General features: G+C 58.9%; 1 protein-coding gene across 2 annotated transcripts in view; it reads left to right on the top strand.

Moving 5' to 3' along the window:
* Positions 1-24,130, top strand: part of LOC112245953 (alkyldihydroxyacetonephosphate synthase, peroxisomal) — a 45,876-nt gene that overhangs the window by 13,692 nt on the left and 8,054 nt on the right. For both annotated transcript variants that reach the window (XM_042317380.1, XM_042317386.1), the window contains exons 9-16: positions 929-1,054; positions 1,370-1,478; positions 17,481-17,608; positions 18,209-18,260; positions 21,196-21,272; positions 21,382-21,494; positions 22,900-22,969; positions 23,407-23,468. In XM_042317380.1, the coding sequence (XP_042173314.1) occupies positions 929-1,054; positions 1,370-1,478; positions 17,481-17,608; positions 18,209-18,260; positions 21,196-21,272; positions 21,382-21,494; positions 22,900-22,969; positions 23,407-23,468 (737 nt within the window). The remainder of the gene's footprint in view (positions 1-928; positions 1,055-1,369; positions 1,479-17,480; positions 17,609-18,208; positions 18,261-21,195; positions 21,273-21,381; positions 21,495-22,899; positions 22,970-23,406; positions 23,469-24,130) is intronic.

The raw sequence follows: 24,130 nt of genomic DNA on the forward strand, positions 1-24,130 counted from the left end.
CACCTATAGGAGACCATGCCTCTTCACCCTGGGTTAGTTGTTTACTGGGAGTACAGGGAGACCATGCCTCTTCACCCTGGGTTAGTTGTTTACTGGGAGTACAGGGAGACCATGCCTCTTCACCCTGGGTTAGTTGTTTACTGGGAGTACAGGGAGACCATGCTCGGCAGGTCTGAATGGGAGTAGAAGGGGTAACTATGTTCCACAGCAGAGCAGTGAAGTGTAGAGGCTTGGGCGATGAGCAGATGGCACCATGAAGCTAATTCAGGAAAAAAATGGAGAAGGAGCCAGTGTTTGATGTGGAGGAATGCGTGTGCTGCATCTCAAACAGGCGCCACTTTTGCATATAGAGAGAGGCCATTTTGACTGAGCAGATGGCTCAGTATTGAAAGCTGCCTGTCGGGGAGAGCAGTGCCATAAAACACGGCCTGACTCTCCTCACGTCACCCAGAAGAGAGGAGCCATTAGAGCAGACCAGGGCCATGGCTGCCTGCCGCAGGGGCCCAGCACTCAGACAGGGCTCTACAGCTTTATTACCTCAAATATCTTTCATTGTGCTCCTAAATGGCTTTGTGCGATCACACATTCTCCTTTTTTCCCTAAAAGGTCAGCGTAGAGCCTTGTCAGACCAGGGGCCAGCCCACCATCCAAAACTATCTCCTCCACCTTTATTTTGGTCGGTTTATTTTAGACCGTTGTAAAAAAAATAAAGTGTGATGTTATCAAGCCAAGAATTCTGATCACAAAAGCCCCATAACGATCCCACCATTTGAATCCAACAATGGAAGAGGAGTTTTGTTTGTCTCATGCCGTTTTTGGTTTCATACCAAATTCTTGTGGTTTTAGTGGTTGAGTTCTTTTAACCACCTACAGTATGTGCTCCTATGAATACGAATGAGTGTACTGCTCTGTTGTGTGTCCTCCGCAGCTCAACGAGAGCGGATACTGCACGGGGCATGAGCCCGACTCCATGGAGTTCAGTTCCCTAGGAGGCTGGGTGGCCACGAGGGCATCGGGCATGAAGAAGAACGTATACGGCAACATCGAGGACCTGGTACGTGCCCGTCCTCTTCTCTCTGACGAGCTCTGATCCTACTAGGAGACTGAACAGGCAACAGGTTTTAAAGTGAAAGGCACTAATTAGCGACATGCACGTGAAGTTGCTGGTGCGGGCCATCAAAACCATCGCTATGGGAACCATTCTATTTGTTTTTCCTGGGAAGAAGCCTGCTTGCTTTGGTTAAGATCTGTCAATGGTTAACAGAATGTAGCCTTGAATATGACCTCAGCAGCCCAGGTAGCTCCTCTCTGCGGCTATTAAAGTCAAATGTAGTGACTTGAGCTGCCATCTTGTTCGTCCTGTGTGCAGGTGATCCACCTAAAGGTGGTGACCCCTCGAGGGGTGATAGAGAAGAGCTGCCAGGGGCCACGCATGTCCACTGGGCCAGACATCCACCACTTCATCCTGGGCTCAGAAGGTAAGACTCACCTCTCCTCTCGTGGCGCATGACTGCAACATGCTAAAAGTTTGCCCTATCTGCATGAGTTCACACGTGTGTGTGTGTGTGTGTGTGTTATGTGATGGGGGTGTTGTAGTAACGCGGTACTTCTCACGTAGTGGCTCAGGTTAACTTGAACCAGAGTGGGAGAAGAGATCTAGCCATGAGAGAGGGCTATTGGTTTCGGGGCCTCTGTGCTTCATGCCTGCCCAAGCCCCCACCCCTTCTGCCCCCTGTCCTTGTGAGAGAGCCCAGTGAGAATAGTGCCATATGCCAGACCCCCCACACACACACACACACATAAAGAGGAGGTGCAGGGACTCCTGGCACTGCAGTGTTCAACAGCTGTGGGTACACACGCCCAACAAAGCACTGCAAGCTGCTCACTGACTACACACTGGGGCTGGGCAGACATCTCCATTTGTACTCATTAGAATGGTTTTTTGGGATACTTAACGCACATCTGCGAATGAAAGCCTAACAACATGGATTTAATTTAGTCCAATCATCTCTTTTTAAATTACCTTCAATTCAGGGACACAGAGTTTGAAATAAAGACTATCGGAATTGTTGAAAGGGGAGGATGGGTTGGCTCAGATGTGCCAAACTAGTTGTTCCTCGTCTAAATGGTATTAGGCTTGAGTTTTTAGGCCATTTTTTTTATTTTATTCTGCTGCCTACTGTGAAGCCAGCCCCTGTTAGGTAGGAGAGGAGACGGGACCACCTTGTCCCCAGTCTCAGACACTGTGTGGGCTCCTGGCTGGGCGGCCTGCTCTGCTGCTGGAGCTGAGAGAGAGAGAGGTCATACCTCTGCTTGGTCTCATTACAATATCTCCCCTTGCACACGCATCCCACACGCTGACACCTGGCCACACAACAGAGCCCCTAGCACTGGAACCCAAACACTGCTCTGCGTGTTAAGTGGCCAGGCGTCCATTTCATAAAAAATGACTAAGAACCCTCTTCCTCTTCTCATTCCGCACACAGTATCTCGCCTCTCGCTAATCTCCCTGACCTTGAAGCGGCCTGAATACCGAACTATTTCCCTCTGTCCTTCTCTAAGCAGCGTAAAAAGGGATTGATTGGAATAATCAATAATAATCAGGTTTCTGCTTCTAAGCCATTGCCAACGTTATGCAGGTGTGTGAAGCAGACCAGCACTAATCTCATGTTGTGTGGAATTAATGTGATGTGAAACTGCCTCCTTTGACTCCTAACGAGTGGCCTCAGGTTTCAGCTGCATGGCATCTCCCACATCAGGCTTGTTCACTGCTGCTTTTGACAGGAAGTACTTTTTTTCCCTCACTGTGGGATAACAGAACGTAGGAAATACTGCATGGTGCTGACTCCTCTGTTGGAAGGGACATCTCCTCTAAACAACCCTGGTTATAGCAAGGTTAGAGAGGGCATGTTTCCAAAGAGGATTGCAGTAAAAATGGCTCCTGCTGTCCCACTCGCATGTGATACAGTCTCCTCCTCTGGAGTCGGTGTGTTAGTTGACCTTGCAGAGCGCTTTCTGCTGGTCCTACCCAGCCTCTGTCTCGCGCTCTCTGTCTCGCGCTCTCTGTCTCTGTCTCTGTCTCGCGCTCTCTGTCTCTGTCTCTGTCTCGCGCTCTCTGTCTCTGTCTCTGTCTCGCGTCTCTGTCTCTGTCTCGCGCTCTCTGTCTCTGTCTCGCTCTCTGTCTCGCTCTCTGTCTCGCGCTCTCTGTCTCGCGCTCTCTGTCTCGCGCTCTCTGTCTCGCGCTCTCTGTCTCGCGCTCTCTGTCTCGCGCTCTCTGTCTCGCGCTCTCTGTCTCGCGCTCTCTGTCTCGCTCTCTGTCTCGCGCTCTCTGTCTCGCGCTCTCTGTCTCGCGCTCTCTGTCTCGCGCTCTCTGTCTCGCGCTCTCTGTCTCGCGCTCTCTGTCTCGCGCTCTCTGTCTCGCGCTCTCTGTCTCGCGCTCTCTGTCTCGCGCTCTCTCTGTCTCGCTCTCTCTCGCTCTCTGTCTCGCGCTCTCTGTCTCGCGCTCTCTGTCTCGCGCTCTCTGTCTCGCGCTCTCTGTCTCGCGCTCTCTGTCTCGCGCTCTCTGTCTCGCTCTCTCTGTCTCGCGCTCTCTGTCTCTGCTCTCTGTCTCGCTCTCTCTCTGTCTCGCTCTCTCTGTCTCGCGCTCTCTGTCTCTCGCTCTCTGTCTCTCGCTCTCTCTGTCTCTCTCTGTCTCGCTCTCTGTCTCGCGCTCTCTGTCTCGCTCGCTCTCTGCTCTCTCTCTCTGTCTCTCGCTCTCTCTCTCTGTCTCTCTGGCTCTCTCTGTCTCTCGCTCTCGCTCTCTCTCTGTCTCTCGCTCGCTCTCTCTGTCTCTCGCTCGCTCTCTCTGTCTCTCGCTCGCTCTCTCTCTGTCTCTCGCTCGCTCTCTCTGTCTCTCGCTCTCTCTCTCTGTCTCTCGCTCGCTCTCTCTCTGTCTCTCGCTCGCTCTCTCTCTGTCTCTCGCTCGCTCTCTCTCTGTCTCTCGCTCGCTCTCTCTCTGTCTCTCGCTCGCTCTCTCTCTGTCTCTCGCTCGCTCTCTCTCTGTCTCTCGCTCGCTCTCTCTCTGTCTCTCGCTCTCTCTCTCTCTGTCTCTCGCTCGCTCTCTGTCTCTCGCTCTCTCTCTGTCTCTCGCTCGCTCTCTCTGTCTCGCTCTCTCTCTGTCTCTCTCTGCTCGCTCTGTCTCTCGCTCTGCTCTCTCTCTGCTCTCTCTCGCTCTGCTCTCTCTGTCTCGCTCTGTCTCGCTCTGCTCGCTCTGTCTCGCTCTGTCTGTCGCTCTGTCTCTCGCTCTGTCTGTCGCTCTGTCTGTCGCTCTGTCTGTCGCTCTGTCTGTCGCTCTGTCTCTCGCTCTGTCTGTCGCTCTGTCTCTCGCTCTCTCTCTCTGTCTCTCGCTCTGTCTGTCTGTCTGTCTCTCGCTCTGTCTCTCGCTCGCTCTCTGTCTCTCGCTCGCTCTCTGTCTCTCGCTCGCTCTCTGTCTCTCGCTCTCTCTCTGTCTCGCTCTCTCTCTGTCTCTCGCTCTGTCTCTCGTCTCTCTCTCTCTCGCTCTCTCGCTCGCTCTGTCTCGCTCTGTCTCGCTCTGTCTCGCTCTGTCTGTCGCTCTGTCTGTCGCTCTGTCTCTCGCTCTGTCTGCTCGCTCTGTCTGTCGCTCTGTCTGTCGCTCTGTCTGTCGCTCTGTCTGTCGCTCTGTCTGTCGCTCTGTCTCTCGCTCTGTCTGTCGCTCTGTCTGTCGCTCTGTCTGTCGCTCTGTCTCTCGCTCTGTCTCTCGCTCTGTCTGTCGCTCTGTCTGTCGCTCTGTCTGTCGCTCTGTCTGTCGCTCTGTCTGTCGCTCTGTCTGTCGCTCTGTCTCTCGCTCTGTCTCTCGCTCTGTCTGTCGCTCTGTCTCTCGCTCTGTCTCTCGCTCTGTCTCTCGCTCTGTCTGTCGCTCTGTCTGTCTCTGTCTGTCGCTCGCTCTGTCTCTCGCTCTGTCTCTCGCTCTGTCTCTCTCGCTCTGTCTCTCGCTCTGTCTCTCGCTCTGTCTCTCGCTCTGTCTCTCGCTCTGTCCCTCGCTCTGTCTCTCGCTCTGTCTGTCGCTCTGTCTGTCGCTCTGTCTGTCGCTCTGTCTGTCGCTCTGTCTCTCGCTCTGTCTCTCGCTCTGTCTCTCGCTCTGTCTCTCGCTCTGTCTCTCGCTCTGTCTCTCGCTCTGTCTCTCGCTCTGTCTCTCGCTCTGTCTCTCGCTCTGTCTCTCGCTCTGTCTCTCGCTCTGTCGCTCGCTCTGTCGCTCGCTCTGTCGCTCGCTCTGTCGCTCGCTCTGTCGCTCGCTCTGTCGCTCGCTGTCTCTCGCTCTATCGCTCGCTCGCTCTCTCTCTGTCTCTCGCTCTCTCGCTCTCTCTCTGTCTCTCGCTCTCTCGCTCTCTCTCTGTCTCTCGCTCTCTCTCTCTCTCTCTGATGTGTGAGCAGACTCTCTCTCTCTCTGTCTCTCGCTCTGTCTCTCTGTCTCTCGCTCTGTCTCTCTCTGCTCTCTCTCTGTCTCTCGCTCTGTCTCTCGCTCTCTGTCTCTCGCTCTCTCTCTCTGTCTCTCGCTCTCTCTCTCTCTCTGTCTCTCTCGCTCTGTCTCTCGCTCTGTCTCTCGCTCTGTCTCTCGCTCTGTCTCTCGCTCTGTCTCTCGCTCTGTCTCTCGCTCTGTCCCTCGCTCTGTCCCTCGCTCTGTCCCTCGCTCTGTCCCTCGCTCTGTCCCTCGCTCTGTCCCTCGCTCTGTCCGTCGCTCTGTCCGTCGCTCTGTCCGTCGCTCTGTCCGTCGCTCTGTCCGTCGCTCTGTCACGTCGCTCTGTCCGTCGCTCTGTCCGTCGCTCTGTCTCGTCGCTCTGTCCGTCGCTCTGTCCGTCGCTCTGTCCGTCGCTCTGTCCGTCGCTCTGTCGCTCTCTCTCTCGCTCTCTCTCTCGCTCTCTGTGTCTCTCGCTCTCTGTCTTGCCCTCCCTCCCTCCGTCTCGCCCTCCCTCCCTCCCTCCGTCTCGCCCTCCCTCCGTCTCGCCCTCCTCCCTCCCTCCGTCTCGCGCATCCTCCCTCCCTCCGTCTCGCGCTCCCTCCCTCCCTCCGTCTCGCGCTCCCTCCCTCCCTCCGTCTCGCTCCTCCCTCCCTCCGTCTCGCGCTCCTCCCTCCCTCCCTCCCTCCGTCTCGCCCTCCCTCCCTCCCTCCGTCTCGCTCCCTCCCTCCCTCCGTCTCGCTCCCTCCCTCCCTCCCTCCGTCTCGCGCTCCCTCCCTCCCTCCGTCTCGCGCTCCCTCCCTCCGTCTCGCGCTCCCTCCCTCCGTCTCGCTCCCTCCCTCCATCTCGCGCTCCCTCCGTCTCGCGCTCCCTCCCTCCCTCCCTCCCTCCGTCTCGCCCTCCCTCCCTCCCTCCCTCCGTCTCGCCCTCCTCCCTCCCTCCCTCCCCCGTCTCGCGCTCCCTCCTCCCTCCCCCCGTCTCGCGCTCCCTCCCTCCCTCCCTCCGTCTCGCGCTCCCTCCCTCCCTCCCTCCAGTCTCGCGCTCCCTCCCTCCCTCCGTCTCGCCCCCCCTCCGTCTCGCTCTCTCTCGCTGTCTCTCGCTCTGTCTCTCGCTCTGTCTCTCGCTCTGTCTCTCGCTCTGTCTCTCTGTGTCTCTCGCTCTCTCTCTGTCTCGCTCTCTCTCTCTGTCTCGCGCTCCCTCCCTCCCTCCGTCTCGCCCTCCCTCCCTCCCGTCTCGCGCACCCTCCCTCCCTCCGTCTCGCGCTCCCTCCCTCCCTCGCTCCCTCCGTCTCGCCCTCCCTCCCTCCGTCTCGCCCTCCCTCCCTCCCTCCGTCTCGCTCCCTCCCTCCCTCCCTCCGTCTCGCTCTCTCCCTCCCTCCCTCCGTCTCGCGCTCCCTCCCTCCCTCCCTCCGTCTCGCTCCCTCCCTCCCTCCCTCCGTCTCGCGCTCCCTCCCTCCCTCCCTCCGTCTCGCGCTCCCTCCCTCCCTCCGTCTCGCGCTCCCTCCCTCCCTCCGTCTCGCCTCCCTCCCTCCCTCCGTCTCGCCCTCCCTCCCTCCGTCTCGCTCCCTCCCTCCCTCCCTCCGTCTCGCTCCCTCCCTCCCTCCCGTCTCGCGCTCCCTCCCTCCATCCCTCCCTCCGTCTCGCGCTCCCTCCATCCCTCCCTCCGTCTCGCGCTCCCTCCCTCCCTCCCTCCGTCTCGCGCTCCCTCCCTCCCTCCCTCCCTCCCTCCGTCTCGCGCTCCCTCCCTCCCTCCCTCCGTCTCGCGCTCCTCCCTCCCTCCCTCCCTCCGTCTCGCTCCCTCCCTCCCTCCGTCTCGCTCCTCCCTCCCTCCCTCCCCGTCTCCTCGCTCCCTCCGTCTCGCGCTCCCTCCCTCCCTCCCTCCGTCTCCGCTCTCTCTCGCTCTCTCTCGCTGTCTCGCTCTCTCTCGCTGTCTCTCGCTGTCTCTCGCTCTCTCTCTCTCTCTGTCTCGCGCTCCCTCCCTCCCTCCGTCTCGCTCCCTCCCTCCCTCCGTCTCGCGCTCCCTCCCTCCCTCCGTCTCGCGCTCCCTCCCTCCCTCCGTCTCGCGCTCCCTCCCTCCCTCCGTCTCGCGCTCACTCCCTCCCTCCGTCTCGCGCTCCCTCCCTCCCTCCGTCTCGCGCTCCCTCCCTCCGTCTCGCGCCCTCCCTCCCTCCGTCTCGCGCTCCCTCCCTCCCTCCGTCTCGCGCTCCCTCCCTCCGTCTCGCGCTCCCTCCGTCTCGCGCTCCCTCCGTCTCGCGCTCCTCCCTCCCTCCCTCCGTCTCGCCCTCCCTCCCTCCGTCTCGCGCTCCCTCCCTCCCTCCCTCCGTCTCGCTCCTTCCTCCCTCCCTCCGTCTCGCGCTCCCTCCCTCCCTCCGTCTCGCGCTCCTCCCTCCCTCCCTCCGTCTCGCTCCCTCCCTCCCTCCGTCTCGCTCCCTCCCTCCCTCCCTCCGTCTCGCGCTCCCTCCCTCCCTCCCTCCGTCTCGCTCCCTCCCTCCCTCCCTCCGTCTCGCGCTCCCTCCCTCCCTCCCTCCGTCTCGCTCCCTCCCTCCCTCCCTCCGTCTCGCGCTCCTCCCTCCCTCCCTCCGTCTCGCTCCTCCCTCCCTCCCTCCGTCTCGCGCTCCCTCCCTCTCGCGCTCAGTCCCTCGCTCCTCCCTCCGTCTCGCGCTCCTCCTCCCTCCCTCCGTCTCGCGCTCCCTCCCTCCCTCCCTCCGTCTCGCGCTCCCTCCCTCCCTCCCTCCGTCTCGCGCTCCTCCCTCCCTCCCTCCGTCTCGCCCTCCCTCCCTCTCGCTCCCTCGCTCCCTCCCTCCGTCTCGCTCCTCCCTCCCTCCCTCCGTCTCGCCCTCCCTCCCTCCCTCCCTCCGTCTCGCGCTCCCCTCCCTCCCTCCCTCCGTCTCGCGCTCCTCCCTCCCTCCCTCCGTCTCGCTCCCTCCCTCCCTCCCTCCGTCTCGCTCCCTCCCTCCCTCCCTCCGTCTCGCGCTCCTCCCTCCCTCCCTCCCTCCGTCTCGCGCTCCCTCCCTCCCTCCCTCCGTCTCGCGCTCCTCCCTCCCTCCCTCCGTCTCGCGCTCCCTCCCTCCGTCTCGCTCTCCCTCCCTCCGTCTCGCTCCCTCCCTCCTCGCTCCGTCTCGCTCCCTCGCTCCGTCTCCCCTCCGTCTCGCGCTCCCTCCCTCCCTCCCTCCGTCTCGCTCCCTCCCTCCCTCCCTCCGTCTCGCTCCTCCCTCCGTCTCGCGCTCCTCCCTCCGTCTCCTCCCTCCCTCCGTCTCGCGCTCCCTCCCTCCGTCTCGCGCTCCCTCCGTCTCGCTCTCCTCCCTCCCTCCGTCTCGCGCTCCCTCCCTCCCTCCCTCCGTCTCGCGCTCCTCCCTCCTCCCTCCGTCTCGCGCTCCTCGCTCCGTCTCGCGCTCCTCGCTCCGTCTCGCTCCTCCTCCGTCTCGCTCTACCTCGCTCCGTCTCGCTCCCTCCTCCGTCTCGCTCCCTCGCTCCGTCTCGCGCCCTCCCTCCCTCCGTCTCGCGCTCCCTCCCTCCCCCTCCGTCTCGCGCTCCCTCCCTCCCTCCCTCCCGTCTCGCTCCCTCCCTCCCTCCGTCTCGCGCTCCTCCCTCCGTCTCGCTCCTCCCTCCGTCTCGCCTCCCTCCCTCCGTCTCCCCTCCCTCCCTCCGTCTCGCTCCCTCGCTCCGTCTCCTCCCTCGCTCCGTCTCCCTCCCTCGCTCCGTCTCGCTCCTCCTCCCTCTCGCGCTCCTCGCTCCGTCTCGCTCCCTCCCCTCCGTCTCGCTCCCCTCCCTCCTCCGTCTCGCGCTCCTCCTCCGTCTCCTCCCTCGCTCCGTCTCCTCCCTCCTCCGTCTCGCGCTCCCTCCCTCCCTCCCTCCGTCTCGCGCTCCCTCCCTCCCTCCCTCCGTCTCGCGCTCCCTCCCTCCCTCCCTCCCTCCCTCCCTCCGTCTCGCGCTCCCTCCCTCCTCCCTCCGTCTCGCGCTCCTCCCTCCCTCCCTCCGTCTCGCGCTCCCTCCCTCCCTCCGTCTCGCTCCGTCTCGCGCTCCCTCCCTCCCTCCCTCCGTCTCGCGCACCCTCCCTCCCTCCCTCCGTCTCGCGCTCCTCCCTCCCTCCCTCCGTCTCGCTCCCTCCCTCCCTCCCTCCGTCTCGCGCTCCTCCCTCCCTCCCTCCGTCTCGCGCTCCTCCCTCCGTCTCCCTCCCTCCCTCCGTCTCGCCCTCCCTCCCTCCGTCTCGCCCTCCCTCCCTCCGTCTCCCCTCCCTCCCTCCCTCCGTCTCGCCCTCCCTCCCTCCCTCCGTCTCCCCTCCCTCCCTCCGTCTCGCCCTCCCTCCCTCCCTCCCTCCGTCTCGCCCTCCCTCCCTCCCTCCCTCCGTCTCGCCCTCCCTCCCTCCCTCCGTCTCGCCCTCCCTCCCTCCCTCCGTCTCGCCCTCCCTCCCTCCCTCCGTCTCGCCCTCCCTCCCTCCCTCCGTCTCGCCCTCCCTCCCTCCCTCCGTCTCGCCCTCCCTCCCTCCCTCCCGCGCTCCTCCCTCCCTCCCTCCGTCTCGCCCTCCCTCCGTCTCGCCCTCCTCCCTCCGTCTCGCGCTCCTCCCTCCTCCCTCCGTCTCGCGCTCCCTCCCCTCCCTCCGTCTCGCGCTCCCTCCCTCCCTCCGTCTCGCCCTCCCTCCCTCTGTCTCGCCCTCCCTCCCTCTGTCTCCCTCCCTCCCTCTGTCTCGCCTCCCTCCCTCCGTCTCGCCCTCCCTCCCTCTGTCTCGCCCTCCTCCCTCCGTCTCGCCCTCCCTCCCTCCGTCTCGCCCTCCCTCCCTCCGTCTCGCCCTCCCTCCCTCCCGCGCTCCTCCGCGCTCCTCCCTCCCTCCGTCTCGCCCTCCCTCCGTCTCGCCCTCCCTCCCTCCGTCTCGCGCTCCCTCCCTCCCTCCCTCCCTCCGTCTCGCTCCCTCCCTCCCTCCCTCCCCTCCGTCTCGCGCTCCTCCTCCCTCCGTCTCGCTCCTCCCTCCCTCCCTCCGTCTCGCGCTCCTCCCTCCCTCCCTCCGTCTCGCGCTCCCTCCCTCCCTCCCTCCTCCCGCCCTCCCTCCCTCCGTCTCTCCCTCCCTCCCTCCCTCCGTCTCGCCCTCCTCCCTCCCTCCGTCTCGCCCTCCTCCCTCCCTCCCTCCTCTGTCTCCCCTCCCTCCCTCCGTCTCGCCCTCCTCCCTCCCTCCCTCCGTCTCGCCCTCCTCCCTCCCTCCCTCCGTCTCGCCCTCCCTCCCTCCCTCCCTCCGTCTCGCCCTCCCTCCCTCCCTCCCTCCGTCTCGCCCTCCCTCCCTCCCTCCCTCCGTCTCGCCCTCCCTCCCTCCTCCCTCCGTCTCGCCCTCCTCCCTCCCTCCCTCCGTCTCGCCCTCCCTCCCTCCCTCCCTCCGTCTCGCCCTCCCTCCCTCCCTCCCTCCCGTCTCGCCCTCCCTCCCTCCCTCCCTCCCCTCCGTCTCGCCCTCCCTCCCTCCCTCCCTCCCTCCCTCCGTCTCGCTCCCTCCCTCCCTCCCTCCCTCCGTCTCGCCCTCCCTCCCTCCCTCCCTCCCTCCGTCTCGCCCTCCCTCCCTCCCTCCGTCTCGCCCTCCTCCCTCCCTCCCTCCGTCTCGCCCTCCCTCCCTCCCTCCCTCCGTCTCGCCCTCCTCCCTCCCTCCCTCCAGTCTCGCCCTCCCTCCCTCCCTCCCTCCGTCTCGCCCTCCCTCCCTCCCTCCCTCCGTCTCGCCCTCCCTCCCTCCCTCCCTCCGTCTCGCCCTCCCTCCCTCCCTCCCTCCGTCTCGCCCTCCCTCCCTCCCTCTGTCTCGCCCTCCCTCCCTCCCTCCGTCTCGCGCTCCCTCCCTCCCTCCGTCTCGCGCTCCTCCCTCCCTCCCTCCGTCTCACGCTCCTCCCTCCCTCCGTCTCCCCTCCCTCTCGCCCTCCCTCCCTCCGTCTCCCCTCCCTCCCTCCGTCTCAAGCCCTCCCTCCCTCCGTCTCGCCCTCCCTCCCTCCCTCCGTCTCGCCCTCCCTCCCTCCGTCTCCCCTCCCTCCCTCCCTCCGTCTCGCTCCCTCCCTCCCTCCGTCTCGCCCTCCCTCCCTCCCTCCGTCTCACGCTCCCTCCCTCCCTCCGTCTCCCCCTCCCTCTCGCCCCCTCCCTCCCTCCGTCTCCCCTCCCTCCCCCCGTCTCGCCCTCCCTCCCTCCGTCTCCCCTCCCTCCCTCCCTCCGTCTCGCCCTCCCTCCCTCCCTCCGTCTCGCCCTCCTCCCTCCCTCCCGTCTCGCCCTCCCTCCCTCCGTCTCGCCCTCCCTCCCTCCCTCCGCTCCCTCCCTCCCTCCGTCTCGCCCTCCCTCCCTCCCTCCGTCTCGCGCTCCTCCCTCCCTCCGTCTCGCTCCCTCCCTCCCTCCGTCTCGCGCTCCTCCCTCCCTCCCTCCCTCGTCTCGCCCTCCCTCCGTCTCGCGCTCCTCCCTCCCTCCCTCCGTCTCGCCCTCCCTCCGTCTCGCCCTCCCTCCGTCTCGCTCCTCTCCCCTCTCCTCCTCCCTCCGTCTCCCTCCCTCCCTCCGTCTCGCTCCTCCCTCCCTCCCTCCGTCTCGCCCTCCCTCCCTCCCTCCGTCTCGCCCTCCCTCCTCCCTCCCTCCGTCTCGCCCTCCCTCCTCCCTCCGTCTCCCCTCCCTCCCTCCGTCTCGCCTCCCTCCCTCCCTCCCTCCCTCCCTCCCTCTGTCTCGCCCTCCCTCCTCCCTCCCTCCGTCTCCCTCCCCCCCTCCCTCCCTCTGTCTCGCCCTCCCTCCCTCTGTCTCGCCCTCCCTCCCTCTGTCTCGCCCTCCTCCCTCCGTCTCGCCCTCCCTCCCTCCCCCTCCCTCTGTCTCGCCCTCCCTCCCTCTGTCTCGCCCTCCCTCCCTCCGTCTCGCCCTCCCTCCCTCCCTCCGTCTCGCCCTCCCTCCCTCCGTCTCGCCCTCCCTCCCTCCCTCCCTCCGTCTCGCCCTCCTCCCTCCCTCCCTCTCGTCTCCCTCCCTCCCTCCTCCGTCTCGCCCTCCCTCCCTCCCTCCGTCTCGCCCTCCCTCCCTCCCTCCGTCTCGCCCTCCCTCCCTCCCTCCGTCTCGCCCTCCCTCCCTCCCTCCGTCTCGCCCTCCCTCCCTCCCTCCCGCTCCCTCCCTCCTCCCTCCGTCTCGCCCTCCCTCCGTCTCGCCCTCCCTCCCTCCGTCTCGCTCCTCCCTCCCTCCCCTCCGTCTCGCGCTCCTCCCTCCCTCCGTCTCGCGCTCCCTCCCTCCCTCCGTCTCGCCCTCCCTCCCTCTGTCTCGCCCTCCCTCCCTCTGTCTCGCCTCCCTCCCTCTGTCTCCCCTCCCTCCTCCGTCTCGCCCTCCCTCCCTCCGTCTCGCCCTCCCTCCCCTCCGTCTCGCCCTCCCTCCCTCCGTCTCGCCCTCCCTCCCTCCGTCTCGCCCTCCCTCCCTCCCTCTCCTCCGCGCTCCTCCCCTCCCTCCGTCTCGCCCTCCCTCCGTCTCGCCCTCCCTCCCTCCGTCTCGCTCCCTCCCTCCCTCCCTCCCTCCGTCTCGCGCTCCTCCCTCCCCCTCCCTCCCGTCTCGCGCTCCCTCCCTCCCTCCGTCTCGCGCTCCTCCCTCCCTCCCTCCGTCTCGCGCTCCTCCCTCCCTCCCTCCGTCTCGCGCTCCTCCCTCCCTTCCTCCGTCTCGCCCTCCCTCCCTCCGTCTCGCCCTCCCTCCTCCCTCCGTCTCGCCCTCCCTCCCTCCCTCCGTCTCGCCCTCCCTCCCTCCCTCCCTCTGTCTCGCCCTCCCTCCCTCCGTCTCGCCCTCCCTCCCTCCCTCCCTCCGTCTCGCCCTCCTCCCTCCTCCCTCCGTCTCGCCCTCCTCCCTCCCTCCCTCCGTCTCGCCCTCCTCCCTCCCTCCCTCCGTCTCGCCCTCCCTCCCTCCCTCCCTCCGTCTCGCCCTCCCTCCCTCCCTCCCTCCCGTCTCGCCCTCCCTCCCTCCCTCCCTCCGTCTCGCCCTCCCTCCCTCCCTCCCTCCGTCTCGCCCTCCCTCCCTCCCTCCCTCCGTCTCGCCCTCCCTCCCTCCCTCCCTCCCTCCCTCCGTCTCGCCTCCTCCTCCCTCCCTCCCTCCGTCTCGCCCTCCCTCCCTCCCTCCCTCCCTCCGTCTCGCCTCCCTCCCTCCCTCCCTCCCTCCGTCTCGCCCTCCCTCCCTCCCTCCCTCCCTCCGTCTCGCCCTCCCTCCCTCCCTCCCTCCTCCGTCTCGCCCTCCCTCCCTCCCCTCCCTCCGTCTCGCCCTCCCTCCCTCCCTCCCTCCGTCTCGCCCTCCCTCCCTCCGTCTCGCCCTCCTCCCTCCCTCCCTCCGTCTCGCCCTCCCTCCCTCCCTCCCTCCGTCTCGCCCTCCCTCCCTCCCTCTGTCTCGCCCTCCTCCCTCCCTCCGTCTCGCCTCCCTCCCTCCCTCCGTCTCGCCCTCCCTCCCTCCGTCTCGCCCTCCTCCCTCCCTCCCTCCGTCTCGCCCTCCTCCCTCCCTCCCTCCGTCTCGCCCTCCCTCCCTCCCTCTGTCTCGCCCTCCCTCCCTCCCTCCGTCTCGCGCTCCTCCCTCCCTCCCTCCGTCTCGCGCTCCTCCCTCCCTCCCTCCGTCTCACGCTCCCTCCCTCCCTCCGTCTCTCCTCCCTCCCCTCCCTCCCTCCGTCTCGCCCTCCCTCCCTCCCTCTCCCCTCCTCCCTCCGTCTCGCTCCTCCCTCCCTCCGTCTCGCCCTCCTCCCTCCCTCCGTCTCCCCTCCCTCCCTCCCGTCTCGCCCTCCCTCCCTCCGTCTCGCCCTCCCTCCCTCCGTCTCGCGCTCCTCCCTCCCTCCGTCTCGCCCTCCTCCCTCCCTCCGTCTCGCTCCCTCCTCCCTCCCTCTCGCGCTCCTCCCTCCCTCCGTCTCGCGCTCCTCCCTCCCTCCCTCCGTCTGCCCCTCCGTCTCGCGCTCCCTCCCTCCTCCCTCCGTCTCGCCCTCCCTCCGTCTCGCCCTCCTCCCTCCGTCTCGCTCCTCCCTCCGTCTCACGCTCCCTCCCTCCGTCTCGCGCTCCTCCCTCCCTCCCTCCCTCCCTCCGTCTCTCCCTCCCTCCCTCCCTCCCTCCTCCGTCTCTCGCCCCTCCCTCCCTCCGTCTCGCCCTCCCTCCCTCCCTCCGTCAGTCTCCCTAGCCCCTCCCTCCCTCCCTCCGTCTCTCGCTCCTCCCTCCGTCTCTCGCTCCTCCCTCCCTCCGTCTCTCGCCCCTCCCTCCATTAAGCTTGCTCAGCTCCTCCTCCGTCCCTCCTCCCTCCCCAGCTCGCTCCTTCCGCTCGCTCCCTCCGTCGCTCCCTCCTCGTCGCTCGCTCGCTCCCTCCCTCCGTCGCTCGCTCCCTCCCTCCGGCTCGCTCCCTCCCTCCCTCCGTCTCTGGCCCCTTCCTCCCTCCGTCTCTCTTCCTCCCTCCCTCCGTCTCTTGCCCCTCCCTCCCTCCGTCTCTGGCCCCTCCCTCCGTCGCTTCCTCCTTCCTCCTCCGCGCTCCCTCCCTCCGTCTCCCCTCCCTCCCTCCGCTCCTTCCTCCCTCCGTGACTCCCTCCTCCCCCGTCGGCTCCTCCTCCCTCCGTCGCTCGCTCCCTCCCTCCTCGCTGCTCCCTCCCTCCTCGTCGCTCCCTCCCCCGTCGCTCCTCCCTCCCTCCCCGGTGCTCCCTCCGCCCTCCCTCCGCCCGCTCCCTCCGTCGCTCCCTCCGTCCTCCCTCCGTTCGCTCCCTCCGTCGCTCCCCCCCTTCCCTCCTCCGTCGTCCTCCCTCCCTCCGTCGCTCCCTCCCTCCCTCCGTCGCTCCCTCCTCCCTCCATCGCTCCCTCCCTCCCTCCCTCCGTCGCTCCCTCCCTCCCTCCCTCCGTCGCTCTCCCTCCGTCGCTCCCTCCCTCCCTCCGTCTCGCTCCCTCCCTCCGTCGCTCCCTCCCTCCCTCCCTCCCTCCCTCCTCCTCCCTCCCTCCCTCCTCCCTCCCTCCCTCCTCCCTCCGTCTCCTCGCTCCTCCCTCTCCCTCCCTCCCTCCGCCTCCCTCTCTCCCTCCGCCTCCCTCTCTCCCTCCGCCTCCTCTCTCCCTCCTCCTCCCTCTCTCCCTCCGCCTCCCTCTCTCCCTCCGCCTCCCTCCGTCGCTCCCTCCCTCCTCCTCAGCTCGCTCCCTCCATCGCTCTCTCTCCCTCCCTCCGTCCTCTCTCCCTCCCTCCAGTTGAGCTCCCTCCCTCCGTCGCTCGCTCCTCCCTCCGCTCCTCCCTCGCTCCCTCCGTCTCCTCGCTCCTCCCTCGCCATCCCTCCCTCCCTCCGTCTCCCTCCGCCTCCCTCTCTCCCCTCCGCCTCCCTCTCTCCTCCGCCTCCTCTCTCCCTCCGCCTCCCTCTCTCCCTCCGCCTCCCTCCCTCCCTCCGCCTCCCTCCCTCCCTCCCTCCGCCTCCCCCTCCCTCCCTCCGCCTCCCTCCCTCCCTCCCTCCGCCTCCTCCCTCCCTCCCTCCGCCTCCTCCCTCCCTCCCTCCGTCTCACTCCCTCCCTCCGTCTCACTCCCTCCCTCCGTCTCACTCCCTCCCTCGCTCCCCCTCCCTCCCTCCTTCTCTCGCTCACTCGCTTTCTCTTGCTTTCTCTCGCTCCGTCTCTGTGCTGTGGGTTCTACCTCCACCAGAGTGTGGGTGTGACGATGCCCCTGAGAGGAGGCCCAAGGCATGTGCCGAGGGGTGATGATGGAGTCACGTTCTCGGTTGGGCCACTAGAGAGCAGCATGTGGCATGTAGTGTCACATTAAAGGGCTCATTAACGGCCCTGGCATGCACAGGACAGCCCTTAATGGATCTGGCAGTACAGACTACATGCCATCTCAATGGGACAACACTAATGCCCATTACATCAGTCAAGTACACATTTACAGAATTACAGATTCATCTGAAGGAAAAGGTTCTGTATTTTTGAGATTTCAAAAAATGTTATTGATGATTTTATTTTGAGGAAACGTGTGAATTCAGAGCCAATAATAGACCAAGACAATGTATGGTTCAACTTGACCTGACAGTATGTAATTATTGTGGATATTTTCTCAAATTAGCCAACGTTCATAAACACTCATTTAGCCATTATCAAGACATCTGTTTTTTTATATGGAAATAGTAATTAACAACAATATATTAAATGGAAAATCACGTTTTGGTTATCACTATTTAAGGGGATTAAGATCAAGTCTTTGTTTACAATCCTTTCCACCGTTCAGGTTTTATAGAGCCAGGTACTGCATCTATACTCTCCATGGGATTTGTAAACAGAGCAAAGCAAAACAGGATTCCTTTATTGGTGTGTTTACTGCGTAGTTAGTTTCATTAGTTGTCCATAGTTTGCCATTTGGGAGTCCGTCCATGTCAATAACGTGCATCTGCATTCAAATTGTCATCCTTTTCTACAACCTCTTTGTTAGTTTTTCTGAAACACGGGAAATGGCGTTGTCTGTTTTGATAGAGAACCTTCCTTAAGGGACTAGTGCGTCCCACCCTCTTCCTTCAATAGTGCACTACTTTTTACCAAAGCCCTATGGGCACTGATAAGAAATAGTGCTCTATAAAGGGAATAGGGGTCCATTTTGGACATAGACATTCTTGCGGCAGAGAAAATTCTACGTGGAACATGACACGTAAAAGCTACAGACACAGTGGATACTTTGTGGGGTCAGAGGTTAGCTGGGAACCCTGGGCGACATGTAATGGGCGCCTGGTGTTGGCCTTCCTTTGATATGGACCTGTTTTTATTTCCTCGATAAATCTCATTTGGTCTCCTGTGAGCAGCATGAAACCAGATCACAAGAGGTGAAAGGTGACACACAGGTCACCACCAGTGATGTGGTGGTAAAGAAACCAGGTGGATGAACGCTTGCACCAAAAAAAATTCAAAGGTGTGGAAACTGCGTTTTACATGTGGTTACCCTCAACTACACCACTGGTCGTCACCAACCCAGTTGGTTAAGTCCGGCATTACCGCTTCAATTATCAATCAAACCTAACCCCAAACCAATGTCAGGCTATTGTTTCGAAATCGTTATTGCGTGAGAAGCTCGGTTTCTATTGTGTGTTCCCTTGTGTTTTCCCCTAGGAACTCTTGGTGTGGTTACCGAGGTAACGATGAAGATCCGGCCAATCCCCGAGTACCAGAAGTACGGCTCGGTGGTCTTCCCAAACTTTGAGGCGGGAGTGGCCTGCTTACGAGAGGTAGCCAAGCAGGTAAAGACCATTACCATCTTGTGTTGAGTGTTTGTACAATGTAACCTATAGGCCACATTATAATAACAATGAGAACAGTAGCTAAACTATGCAGGTATTGAACAGTGCAGATCAATGCAATACTGTAGTGTACAAACAAAGGGGTCAGTTAATGATGGGCAGATCTCCAATTCTGGGAAGGAATTAATTTGAATGATAATGAAGACCATAATAACGAATAAGCTACCTCTTTTCACTCTTACTGGGCAGTGCTGATGCAACCATTATCGATGACTACAAGCATATGATTTGTGCAGCTCCGTTCGTAACAGAACTGAGTTGAGTCGGTACACTAGTATAGCACACAATTTAAGGTATCGACCATTGAGCCGTGGCTTTTCATGGACAGGGATCCACACACTACCAGGAATGTCTGCTCATGTCTACAGGTTGTGTATTATTGTGTGACAAATGTCATTTGAAAGGTTTTTCCTCTAAATTACGAAAAGTAATGCAGGCTCAACTTTCACTCGGGAAATTACTAGAATAAAGTGTGGGATGGGGAAATGTTCACAAAATAAAATGAAACATGCTCCTAAATTATACTTCCCCCCCCCCAAGAGGTGTGCACCTGCATCCATCCGGCTCATGGATAACGAACAGTTTCAGTTTGGTAAGTCATCATTCAAAACCCTGCCATTTCATCTCTGCAAAGGAATCTACATTGTGTGTATAAAACATTAGAACCCCTTCCTAATATTGAGTTGCACCCCCACCCCACTTTTACCCTCAGAAAAGCCTCAATTTGTCAGGGCATGGACTCTTCAAGGTGTCGAAAGTGTTCCACAGGGATGCTGGCCCATGTTGACCCCAATGCTTCCCAAAGTTGTGTCAAGTTGGACGGGCGTACTTTGGGTCGTGGACCATTCTCGATAACCACAGGAAACGGTTGAGCGTAAAAAAACCCAGCAGCGTTGCAGTTCTTGACACAAACCGGTGCGCCTGGCACCTACTACCAGACCCTTTTCAAAGGCACTTCAATCTTTTTTGTCTTGCCCATTCACCCTCTGAATGGCACACATACACAATCCATGTCTCGAGGCTTAACAATTCCTTCTTTTAACCTGTGTCCTCCAATTCATCTACACTGATTGAAGTGGATTTAACAAGTGGCATCAATAAGCGATCATGTCGTTCGCCTGGTCAGTCTGTCATGGAAAGACCTCATAATGTTTTGTACACTCAGTGTGACTTTGTTTAACACGGGAGCTCAAAGTGAAGTATATTTTTCTTGAGGTCTGGGGGAATGTATCAGGCGTTGGTGCCCGACATGCTCTCTGGCTCCACATGCGGCCTGTGCTGTGTGGCTGACCTGGTTTCCATTTCTAAGTAATTCCCTCTAGTTCCCTCCACAGTTCACCCCCCTCTGTAGCCTTTCTCAGACAAGGCTGGAATCTGAGGAACATGCTAGTACCTTCTAGTGATGGGGGGGGGGGGGGATATTATCGGGATGATATATTGCATCGTTTTGACAATAACACAATATTATTTCTGCGTTTAGTTGGCTGTACCTGCACCAAAACTCCTTCATAGCCTTTTCTCAGTCTTCTTTTTAAATAGGGAGACCGTTTGTTTTCAGCACTTTTATTTCTATGACTGATCAAAACTCGTTTTCTCATGTCTCTCTCTGTCCCACTGCAGCAGACATATGGTGAGGAATATGTTTGGAACATGGAATCGCAATAAAATCACAGTATCGAATCGCAATGCATGTAGAATCACAATATATATCGTATCAGCACCTAAGTATCGTGATAATATCATATCGCGAGGTGCCCGGCAATTCCCAGCTTGAGTCTATGCCATGTCTTTCTGCTCAATCATTGTATTTTGAAAATGGTCTAATTCCTTGAATCTGATGTTCTTTTTAATTGCCATTTAGCCTGGTTTTGTGTGAGGCTTCCCCCCCAAATGTAATCCATTTGAGGAAAGAATGCAGCATTGGCAACGTTTCTTCCTGTATGCTTTTTGCCTGTCTGCCTCATTGCATTAAGTTAAATGTAGCGTTATTTCAGCAGAGTATCTAGCTGCACACACACATACACACACACACGACTCGTGGACTGAAGCCCAATGAAAAATGACCTTGGCAACAATTAAGCAGTTGTTATATTGAAGTTTTACAATATTTTTCTCGAGGTCTGGGGGAATGTATCAGGCGTTGGTGCCCGACATCTTTGTAAAGTTCTTCAGTCTCCTGGGATCTCATTAGTCTCCCTTATATTCCCACTTTTCACCGAGTGAGCACTTCTTAGCATTAAGCAGGCAAGATGAAGCGACCAGGTTTCTCACTAATAACTGAACCTCAGTCTGGACTGATAGGATACCTTCTTGGACTTATTAGTGCCTTCCCAGCGAACTGGGAACATTCCCAGGATATTAGCGAACATTCTCATTAAGTTCTAGTTAGGATTTTATCTAATTCAAATGTTTTTGGTTTAAAAAATTTTTAATTTTTTTAAATGAGATATTCTTGGAATGTTCTAGCATCCACTGAAATGTTGTGCACAACATCTGTAACAACCACCCCAGAACGTTTTTTTTATGAGGTTTCCAGGTAATGTAACAATGTGTTCTGTAAATGTTCTTGCAACATCAGGCAAATGTTTTATACAAACACTGTATAATCATCAGCACACCTGTACCGTTTTGGTGTTATTAGAACGTTTTGGGGGCAATCTAATGAATGTTCTGGGAATGTTCACAGAACCAGTTTTTGTTTACTGGGTTGCCTTCCCTTTTAATTCCCCTGGCTGCTGAGTGAAGGGATCTGATGTATTCAATGGGCCTGCTCATTTCCGAATTGTACAAAGTAAAAAAATATAAAATATAGGGGCCACTTATCTCAATACGCTAGTATGATGAATATGGCAAGTGCTTGTTAGCCGTTGACATGCATTAAATGCAAAAGGCAGACTGGGTGGGAAATGACACACTGTATGTATAATCCCTCTCCTCTCTGGTCGTTGAGTATTTAATTTAATGAGCGTGATGGCTGCGGGAGACCTAAAGACCCACAATCAAATTTGGAATGGAAACAATTGGAACACTAAGTGATGAAGAGACTGTGAGACGCAGGGGAAAGAAATGAAGTGTTCAGTCTCCACAGAGTCACCCAGGACTCTACCCCACTGTGATTGATAACCATCCCATCGGCTCCAGACCCTCACTTTAGCTTGTCCACAGGCGCTTTGTGTGTCCGATCACGAATAAATCAAAACGTGCGGTGGCTGAGGAAGACGGATATGGCCGTGTCAAGCCCACTTCCCCTCGGAAACCCACTGATTTATTGTCCCTGTCGCAGGCACTTGTAAAGTTATTCAAATGTTACCATTTATTTTGCTCCTTTTGTTTCCACACCTAAAAAAATGTGACTCAGTTGCCATGTTAGTCCTGGAGGAAACAGGCAGGAGATGGGTGGGCTGAGTGTGACCAAATGTGTGAATAAACGATATCGGTAGTTCCTCTAAACTGTATTGTCCAAAAGAGAAAAGACAGAGGTCCACTTGGCTTTTGAGTTAAGGGACTTGGCCCTTCTGTTTCTACAGGTCATGCCCTGAAACCTCAAGTGTCGTCCATTTTCACAAATTTTGTGGAAGGGTTAAAGAAATTCTACATCACCAAGGTAATTCTTAATGATTTGGCAGAAATACTACTCCTCATTTCTCTTTTGTACGTCATTTGTACTTCCTGGAAAGGGTTAAACCAATTTTACTTCCCTGTTTTTTTCCCAGTTCAAAGGTTTCGACCCCCACCAGTTGGTTGTTGCCACCCTGCTGTTCGAAGGGGACCGCGAGAGAGTCTTGCAGCACGAAAAACAAGTTTACGACATTGCTGCAACATTTGGGTAAGTAGCCCCCATTTCCTTCTCTCAGGTCAGCAGATGTTACCCAACATGCATCCTAAATTTGTGAGGGTTAAATTCCCCCCTTTTATTCTGGGAGACTGTCTTCAGTGCACAGGTTACATACAACACAAGACAAAACCACAGTTGGTACCTGGTACACTCCTCATTGTGAGAAATCTGCCTTAGGCCTTGCTTAGAGGCATTCCATTTCCATAGTGGAAGAGCTTGGCCCCTCAGGCTGAAGGTGGTGTGTTTTGAACCAATCTAAGACCAAGTATAAAGAGCAGTGTGATGGATCACCTGTGGCCGTCCTCCTGTCAGACCTACTTTGGTGGTGTGTGTGTGGGGGGGGCTATTCTGATTGATTGTGAGGCAGATCAATAGAGGCCCTGGTGGAAATAAGTGATCTATCAGCCTGAAAGGGATGCTATCTCTCCATTCTGTATGTGTGCACCTTAACTACAATAGCAACAAACCTGGGTTCCTCATAGTTCCCCAACATGTTCAATTCATCTGCACTCGTGGAATTCTGGAGACATTCCTTCGCTCTTCTAACAACCCCGTATACAACTGAAAGGCACAAAGTAATCGATTACATATACAAAAGTGTGTTGTCGTGTGTAGTGCCACAGAGGTCAGCGAGTAGGGACTTGGCGATGAAGCCGTGCTGTAAGGCCCATGACTGAGGTGCCTGGGGGCCTACGCTGGGCTGGGGGTCCCACCCTGACCGGAACCACACTGTTCCACACCATTAAAGAGGAATCGGAACATACTGTAGGAAATAACTCACTACTTCATCCCCCTGAACACGCCTCATCCGCTCTGTACCTAGTCATCATAAATAAACCTTTCATGAAAACACTGGACCCATGAGAAATACCGTTATTGTCTTGGTGACCCTATGGATTGTGTATTAGTGTTGCTCCTTGGCCCAGTGCACAGCTTCCAGTCCATTCTTCAGGTCACTGGCTTTGTGCCCTCAGGTATTATCCTGACCGATTCACAAGTTTAATCATTGAAAAGGCCTCACCTACCAGGCAGCGTGTTGTTTTAGTTTTTCCATCATTTCATCATCACTTGTCGAGAGCCTGTGATCGATTGGTTGGGTCTGTAAGGGATATTGTCTTCTGGTTTTAAGACATTTGGGGAGAAAATTACAGGTAAATCAATTCAGTGATTTCTTAATGAGTGCGTCCTGATTTAATTTGGCTTGTTGGTTGAACATGTTATTACCCGTGGTGGGTGATGGATGTGTGGTTGACCCGCAGGGAGGCACAGAGCGGCAATCATTGATTTGAACATTGTGGCAGTGAATGGTACTGATGAGCATCACAGGCAGCTGTGGTCAGGGAGAGATGACAGGGCCAGAAAGGAACCTGTTAAATATTAACTTATCTTTTTCCAGGGGCCTGGCAGCTGGAGAGGACAATGGACAGAGAGGCTACATTCTGACCTTCGTCATCGCTTACCTCCGGGTGGGTCACTTCTCCCCTCTTCTCCTCTATTCTGCCATACTCTCCTAGTGTCCAGAGACAGCTCGGGGAGGGAGGGAGGGAGGGAGGGAGGGGGGGGGGCACTGCTCACAGGGGCAGATAGAGACCTCTGTCAGCTGATAGGATAGAAGGAACATGCACACAAAGGCTGCAGAATGTGACCTCTGAGATATCTGGCGCCTCTGTTCAGCCAGGGATGTCATGTTGTCATTCGAGGAATCTGGACATGAGAAATTGACAGTGAAAAGCTCTTTTCCTCACGTGAAGTGTGAAACACTAAGCTATATTGTGTGCCTCTTTTTTTTTATTTGACTTCCAATAATAGTTATTTTATTTGATCATATATTGTCCCCTTCTCAAATCCAAGCCCCGTGCTATTATGTTCTACTTCAGCATTTGTCTTGCGGTTTATTTAACAGGACTTGGGGATGGACTACTACGTGGTCGCAGAATCATTTGAGACATCGGTGCCTTGGGACAGGTAAAGACAAAGATGGCAGCTTGTTTAACCTTTGTGAATGAACGAGTGTCTCTGAACTGGTGTGACAATTCGACATCGCTCTCTTCCCACATAGTCAGTTTGAAGAGCCCCAAAGACAAGTATCTCAACCCCCACTCCCTCTCTGACATTCACCTTCATGCCTGCCTCCTCCCTCCATTAACTGGCTGTGCGTGGGAGGGAAGACTGCCTCTCCAGCCCCAGCCTGACTCTGTGCAGGGGGGGCGCGACAGGGAAAGAGGGAGACATGGCCAGTGTGATGCATTCATGTGTGCTGCTGGGTGTGAGATTGAACATGAATATCCAACATACAGTGTTGGAAATTCAGTGTAAAAAAAAACCTTCCCATTAATGAAACCACACAGTTCTTCCCACACATGAACAAAAAATGACGGACTCCCTTGCACCTTAAAGCGATATCTCAGGAGAGTACACCCCCCCCCTCCCTTTTTTTTTCACAGACACACGGGCAGACACACACACACACACGGACACCAACACACACGCGTGCTCAGCACCCCACTGTGTAGACTGCCTGATGGGGGTTAGCGGGCGAGCATATGTTCAGGGCTCATTACCCCTCTTCCTCCTCCATCTCGCCACACTAGGCTGCACATGCCTGGGAGTGACGGCCATTAGAGAAC

The sequence above is a fragment of the Oncorhynchus tshawytscha genome, linkage group LG03 (assembly GCF_018296145.1).
Source record: "Oncorhynchus tshawytscha isolate Ot180627B linkage group LG03, Otsh_v2.0, whole genome shotgun sequence".
Taxonomy (NCBI): domain Eukaryota; kingdom Metazoa; phylum Chordata; class Actinopteri; order Salmoniformes; family Salmonidae; genus Oncorhynchus; species Oncorhynchus tshawytscha.